This window comes from Lottia gigantea, assembly GCF_000327385.1.
Source record: "Lottia gigantea unplaced genomic scaffold LOTGIsca_140, whole genome shotgun sequence".
NCBI classification, from domain to species: Eukaryota; Metazoa; Mollusca; class Gastropoda; family Lottiidae; genus Lottia; species Lottia gigantea.
Genome location: NW_008707618.1, coordinates 528,857 through 536,856, shown reverse-complemented (window position 1 = coordinate 536,856; position 8,000 = coordinate 528,857). Strand labels below are relative to the sequence as shown.

The following is an 8,000-nucleotide window of genomic DNA, read 5'->3' as shown; positions in this document are numbered from 1 at the left end:
CTTATTCAAGAGTATTCTTGCTAATACTGTTGGTGGTCTGTGTCCAAATCCGCCTATTAAAATTATTAGAACAATTATTTAATTCTATTCTATACTTAACATAAATACCCTTAGTTTAGAATTTGACACTGCATATTAATACCACTATGCTTTCAAGGAGTTAATGCCATTGCTGGATCTTACGTTATCATATCATATTCGGCTTGATGTAACCTTCAATTAAATATATTTGTGGTCTGTGTCCAAATCCAAAAAGTGACCGACCACTATAGATAATGCTTTTTATACGCCCACACGTAAGATGGGCGTATATTGTAATCACCCCGTCGGTCCGTCGGTCGGTCCGTCCGTCCGTCCGTTCACATTTGGCTCGTGCTCACTCTACAGGCTACAGTTCTTTAGGGATTCTTTTGATTTTTATTTTGTGTGCCAATGTCATTATGAAGATGATCCCTATTGATTTTCGTGATGATCGGATAATTTTTCACCGAAATATCGTTGTCTGACTTGACGTTTTTCTCTATTAGCTATATTGTGCAACTCGTGCTCACTCTACAGGCTACAATTTTTTACAGATTCTTTTGATTTTTATTTTGTGTGTCAATGTCATTATGAAGATGATCCCTATTGATTTTCGTGATGATCGGATAATTTTTCACCGAAATATCGTTGTCTGACTTGACGTTTTTCTCTATTAGCTATATTGTGCAACTCGTGCTCACTCTACAGGCTACAATTTTTTACAGATTCTTTTGATTTTTATTTTGTGTGTCAATGTCATTATGAAGATGATCCCTATTGATTTTCGTGATGATCGGATAATTTTTCACCGAAATATCGTTGTCTGACTTTGCTGAAAGTGGGCGTATGTTACCTTGCCTGGCAAGCTATCTTTCTATTTATGGTAACCTATTAACATAACTCCGCTTTCAAAGTGTTAATGTCATTACCAAAGTAGATTTTAAATTATCCTGAATATGACTATGTGAATGTCATTCTCGTTATTTCGGCTAATTTTACCATTTTTAATAACCAAAATGGCTGTCTTAATGTAAAAGTGCTTAGTCAAGTCAAAAAAGTCATTTTTCTATCAACTTGCTCACCGTTGATAAATCTAAAGCTGGATTTCGGGTTTGGATCAAGGACCCCTGAGCTACCGAGCAGTAGTCTACCTTACCGATCCTCTCCGGCTTTACTAGATTAGTTTTATTTTGGGGAGCGTGGGTGTACAGAAATGTCAAATGCAGAAAGAGAAGAATGTGCCTAGCCGGTAATATAACATTTTGCACCATACAGGTTGTCTTGACACTGATATACATTTCATTTAAAAAAATGAAAGGAGTTTTACGTACTACTTTTCTGTACCATGTGGACTAATGAAGACGGACAACTCCATGCAGGTCAATGAGAGAAATTTTGCCAGGACAGCGGCATTATCCTTCTCTTTTTCGATTTCCATATGTCCAGGGATCTCAACTGAGGCACACGGGGCCTCGGTTTATTGTCCCATCCAAACGACTAGGCGCTTTGTCCATTGTCAGTCCCTCTTACCTGCATCACTGACAAGCGTCTAACTCACTGATCCACCGGGGCTAGTATCATAGTACTAGATAGCAGACTATGTAGTGTTCTGTGATCGAAATGAGGTCTAGGGTTTATATTTTGGTATATTATTAGTATTTATGTTATAGCATTTTGGTAAAGCAAAGCAAATTTTGAGATTATCTTTTTATACAAAAAGCCAAAATATTCCGTTTTTTATGCTGTTTTTGTCAGCTCATCAGTTGTTTTATTTCAATAATCCATCTTACATGTATTCTCTTTTACAAAATAAAATTCCATTTTTAACGACAGACATATCTAGTTACATCTCAACACTACTGGTAAAATGTGGGTGTTAGTTTGATCATTACCAGATGTCAAACTTTCAAAGTTGATTCCGTGAAAATTGAATTAATTATCCACCGGCGTTTTTACGAATGGGTGAGAGTTGCGAAAACTGCGATGATATCATCTGTATCTTTGCCGGTATAAAACCCTGGTCTTTCAGGTTAACCACCAAGTGCCTTGCTCACTTGGTTTGTCCACATAGTTAAAATTGTTTATTTGCACCTATGCCGGTATCAAACCAATCCAGTTAAGCAAACACTTCGGCTACTCACTTCAGACTCTACAAGGCTAATTTATGTTTTAGGGCTTGGCGACATTGGCTAGCTAGCACCAACACTCTAACATAGCTAATATTGTTTATTTAGTATATTCCTGGCCACTGGGGCCCCTGAAGGATTAGTTAGAAAATCACCCAATATCTTCTGGCCGTCATCAAAATTGCAGGAAAGCGTGGATTATTGAGATCTTTCATTGTCAGTTAATTACGAAAGTTGGAGTTGACCCGAGGGGGTCCTTCTGTTCTAGCTTATTATATAGTTGTCGATCTATTGGACAGCTTTAAAATGATACGACAGTCTTGTTATTCAGATTAGTATTAGTATAGAATATCTTTTACCCAAAGATTTCCAGCTTTTTATTCAAACATTTCTGGCCACTTCCCTTAACACACACTCACACACACAAATGAAATGAATGGAGCTTTACGTCCTACTATACTGCACTAAATTGGACCAGACGAGAACCTACATGCAGTGTGTGCAACGGGGGGACTTTTGTCAGGACAGTGGTCTTAGTCCTTTTCGACTTCCAACTGTCTAGGGATTTCCAACGTGCACTGCCTGTAGCACACGGGGCCTTGGTTTACTCATCCGGGCGACTAGACGCTTTTACCATGTCAGCCCCTCTTACCTGCATCACTGACAGGGGGAACAGGGTTGAAATCCGATTTTTATCGCGACCTATGCCGGAAATGAACCCGGATTCTTCAGAATAGCGAGCATGTGTCATATACTCACTGAGCCATTGCGACATATTACCGTGTATTAGAAGATGTTGAACAAGATATCAAAGACAAATTCTAGTGTTCTCATTAGTCAAATGAATTATTAGTGATAGAAAACGTGCCGGGTCATAGAAACATTCTATTCCCTACTTTTAACTTACTTTTCGTGTAACTAATTTCCATTTATATGGCGTCGAAGAGTTTAGCTGTCTATACTTCTTTGATGTACAGAAAAGATACATGACAAAGCTATGGACGTTTTGAATGTCTTTTAAATATTGTGGAAAAAGTAAACCTAACTTTGAATGTGGAGCGGACATATACATATATATGCACAATATCAAGCTTGTTCGTACTGCGTATAATACCTTAATTTCATTGGGCTCTTGTCTTGTATCACGGAAGTTAGTAAATATAGGGATAAGAATATATTGTATTGAATACAGCTAAACAGAAAGTCTTTATACCATAGATATTATGTCGACTTATAAAATATAACTAATTTAAAAATTAAATGGAACTTCAATACTGCGTTAGACGCTTGCTTATGCAACGGTCCTTGAAAGTGGCGGCTGTCGAACTTTGGAATGGATGGCTGCTGTTGCCAAATCGTTTTTTGAAGAAAATGAAGCGGTGCCACGACCCAAAGCCATTATTAGGTGCTTTGGAACCGCCACTGGTCAATATTACCCCGGTATTCCCGACATGACGTAATTTTACACGGAAGAACGACTTTAGATTAAGATTATCGTCAGTTCCGTCCGTTTGATATTTAGAACTTGTAAACAAACTGAGTGTAGGCAATACTTCTAAACATTTATCTGAAATTGAACTCTATTACCTGATAACGTCAAACTTTAGACGATTAATTAACCTCAACTTGGTTGATTGTGGTTCATTTGAAAAAGGGCACACCATAAAACTAAAGGGCAGTAAACCTGTCATACATCTTATCATTCCAGGAATTTATTTTCACTATATCGATTGTTTCTGGTAGTCTTCAGGAGGTATATAGCCATTGCCATTGTGTACTGCAAAGCTTTGTCCGATAGACCAGGAGCATTCGACGTAAATTCTCATTTACTAAATAAATACACCATCAGACGATTCCGTCCCTTTATCATTGAACATTTGAAAAAAGCACTAAACGTTAGCTGGATCTATACTGACCATTTTTTAGGGGACAGCAACCCATAAACCAGGTGCCATGACTATGAAGAATAGATTTCTATATAAGACGATATATTGTAAGCGTGTTTCAAAATTACTTATATTAATGGATTACATGTTTTACTCTTTTGGATAAAAGAGGGATTCTGTTGTATGGTTTTCACACCAGTCTACAGATGGCTAAGGTTACATTTTTTTGCCATTCTAAGCTGTAGTATGCCTTTAAAAACAACAGTAAAGACCAGCTGTATCCATCTAGGTTTAAATCAATTTAATTACCGTCTGTCTACAAACCTGTCACACATAATATCGATTTTCACTTTTCGTCAAGTTTTCACAACACCATAGGGAAATATACGTAATGATATGAAAATTTAAAAACGTCTTGATAGCCATCCTGGCAAGATTAAAATATGTGGACGATAGTTAAGAAATTTCAACATAGAAAACCTTACCCGGGTATTTTTGCATTTTACATATGCTCTCATGCATTCTTAAACCCCTGTGTAACTCAATGTTTTTTTTGAGGGGGTGGGTGGGGGGGGGGGGGGGTTGTGGACTTGGTTCATCCAGTCTCTATGATAGAGTCAATAAACGGTTTCAAAAAACAACACAAAACACCATTCTAGGAAAGAGATGAAAATATTTGCCAACTTCTGATTTGACTGGTTTGACATATTGATGACCATGCATCTTCCCTCTGTATTTTAATCGGATTGACCAACTAAGCCTTATACCTTGATTTGATTATACACTAATGAATACAGCCAACCAGAGATCTCGACAAAATAGTGTAACCAATGTGGCTGAGTTTGTATCTACTAGATCTTGTCTGCGTTTTGAACTTGTGTTATGATTTACAAATACATAAGACAATGGACGTAATTTATATTCCATAATACAAGAAAAGTGTATTATGATGTCAAGGTATCAAACGTATGTCTTGATATTGGGAAGATATGACTCTTGTATGACTATATGATTAATACTCTTGTATGCTTTTAGCTCCTGCGTGATTTCGGCTGCTCTTGTATGATTCCCCAAAACGAACGTTTTAATGATTATAAAGTAAATATTTCTATGTATTTGGTTAGAACTTCTTTGTTGACCTAACACCTATTTTATAATAGAACCATATTGACACTAGCTTTATTATAGATAAATCTTCACAGTCAGCGTCTGGCACCTACAATGATCATATTCTTACAAAGATACAATCTAACCTTTGCTGTGACAAGCGTATATTCCAGTTACTATTTTTTTTTAACTTTCAAACTATAGATCTCGTTTTTGAAGGTATGTAGAGATTATACCATGGACTTAACCTACCCTCCCTCCAATCCCGGGTAATTGGCGTCAATTTCGACCTATCAAACTATCTTTAGGTAACGGCATCACTTTCACACATTTATCAACTAAAACCTTCTCTTTGTGAACTTAGATAGATGGCTTTCAAATGTTCACGAACAAAGAAATTCAAGTCAAGTAAAAGGCCATCAAAGAAGTTAAATTTTACTTTTCATCGCTAGAATTCTATAGACACTGAGAATTGTATTAAAAGCAAAGTGTACGGTGGTTCGTTTAGGACATGTTTTAAGATATTAAATCAATCATTTTTGTTATCTATATTATCTTATCTTAGCTTATCAAATTATCACTCAAGTTTTCTAAACAATCATTTGTTTTTTGATTTATCATTTTTATTTTTCTAGAAACGATTTTATTTTAAATATACAATTTCATTTTCTGAATTTTGATTCAGTTTCTCTTTTCTGAATTTTCTTTTAAAGAAAAACAAATTGTTATTCAGAAAAATAAAAAATCACATCTGAAAATCTTTAATTTAGTAAACAAAAACGTAAATAAAAAAACTTCAACACAAAAAAAAACATCTTTTGTAATCCCGAAAAAAATTATATTCACATACGGCCTCCGTGAAAGTTACGCTAGCGCTCTGCAACATATCACAGTAATGAATGACAGATAGTTTTTTTCAAAATTGTCACGCGATTCTGGTAATTTAGACATAAGATGCTGGTCTTTCAGGTCTACAAGTATTTGTAATCTAAGTGAATGAAAACGAAACATCTGTAAGATATGGATTTAATGTGATAATATAATGCGTTATTGAATAACATAATGCAAGTGTCAGAATTATTTCTGTCGCTAAATTTAACGACTATGTTTAGGTCGCAATATTAATATCGCTATAGATAAATCACCGTTAAATACCAGAAGTAACGAGTAAGAAAAGAGTCTCACCCGAGAGGATAGAACGGAATTCACCAATATTCATTACTGAGTCAGATACAACTTCACAGAAACTGTCGAGGATTGCCGAATGTGTGGTTGAATCTTTAAAAAGTTTCCAATTAAAATTTTAAAACCTTCTTTTCATTAATAATAGACCGATATAAAGCCGGTAGATGCTTGCTTTCAGCGAAACACGCGGTAGACTTGGCTTGAGCTCAGTATCCACACAAACATACCATTTTGATTAAACCTTTTGATACTTCATTCCTTTTGATTTGAATATGAAATGGAATGAAGATTGATGCATAATTTTTCTTTGCCTAACTAGCCCAACGAGGGCGAATTTTCTCTCCCTTTTACGATATATACGAATTAATAAGTTTTAAGCATATAGAATACATTCTTGTGTGGATGATGAATGATTTTTTTCATGCAGACAGGAATGAATGAATAAATGAACAAACGAATAGATGAATGGACGGAGTCACTTAATGGAGTATGGCATGGATAAATGAATAAATGAAGGAAGGAAAGAACAAATGAATAAGGACCCTTCAAAAAATAAGTTACATGACACATTAATTATTTAAATCTATCATTTCAGATAAGTTATACTCGTCTGAAATCTGTTCATCCAATGGGCATGACATCCAATGTGGAGAGGGGGAAAAGGTGGCCATAAAGAATCTAGAATGTGGGTCAGGCAGTCATGCATGTGCACCCTTTATAAACCGCACAATATTCGCAGTATGTAACGGACAGAGATACTGTGGTGACCTCGACCTGCGCTCTATGGTGAACGTGTATTGCGACAATCTTGTGGTCAGTGCCAGAAAAATAGATGTTTATTACCGCTGTGAAACAGGTTTGTGTTTTCGCATTTAAATTCAGTTCCCCGTATCTTTTTTTTCACATTTTGTGCCATTTAAAAACAAAAAGCAGTGTTGTCTTATGTTAGGCTACTCTTTAGAATGAAAATCAATCGACACGTGTCTCAAAGCGTATCCCGTGTGATGCACAAAAAAACTACTTGTTAGAATCCAGCCAACTTTTATCATTGTATATTTATGGCAATACTGTAATACCAACAAATTTCATTTCAGGCACATCAACTTCCTGTAGAGTGAATGTTTGTCCAGAAAATAGTCCCGGGTTAAAATGTTTAAACGGCGGAGTTATACATGTGAAAAAAGTATTTTGTAAATATGAAGGGGTGATTTGTTCGTGGGAAACTTACGTGACGTTATATACTCTATGTGAGGCAAGATCACAGTGCTCCGCCGGTGCCTTAAAGACAGTACTACCGGTTTACTGCGAAGAGCCGGAAGTTTCACAGCGCAATGTTTTGGTGGATTATGTGTGCATTAATAGTAGGTATTTATTTTTATTAAAAAATACAGATATAAGATAGATTATTGCAATGTAACAAAAAGCACAAACTTCATTTTATTTTATAAGCACAATAACTAATAGAAAATTACAAATTGAAATTTAGTTAATTTCGTTCAATCTTAAAGAATAAGAACGGAACGATGGGACGCAAATTTCCATTTGGTTTCATTAGACCAATACCGGTATGTAATAAACTACATTTCATTTGTCCTTTAAGGTATAGTGAAGTAAGACAAAAAATATTTTATTTTATTAGTCCAGTAAAGTACAGAAAAATGAACACAAAATACCA

At 35.6% G+C, this 8,000-nt stretch overlaps 1 protein-coding gene across 1 annotated transcript; it reads left to right on the top strand.

Annotated features, from left to right (window-relative positions):
* Positions 1-4,476: 4,476 nt before the first annotated feature.
* LOTGIDRAFT_172730 (hypothetical protein) lies at positions 4,477-7,727 on the top strand (the record flags this gene model as incomplete). The annotated part of the gene is made up of 3 exons (XM_009049898.1): positions 4,477-4,522; positions 6,921-7,181; positions 7,420-7,727. The coding sequence occupies 3 exons, from the start codon at positions 4,477-4,479 to the stop codon at positions 7,725-7,727; spliced, it is 615 nt and encodes a 204-aa protein (XP_009048146.1).
* Positions 7,728-8,000: the final 273 nt, after the last annotated feature.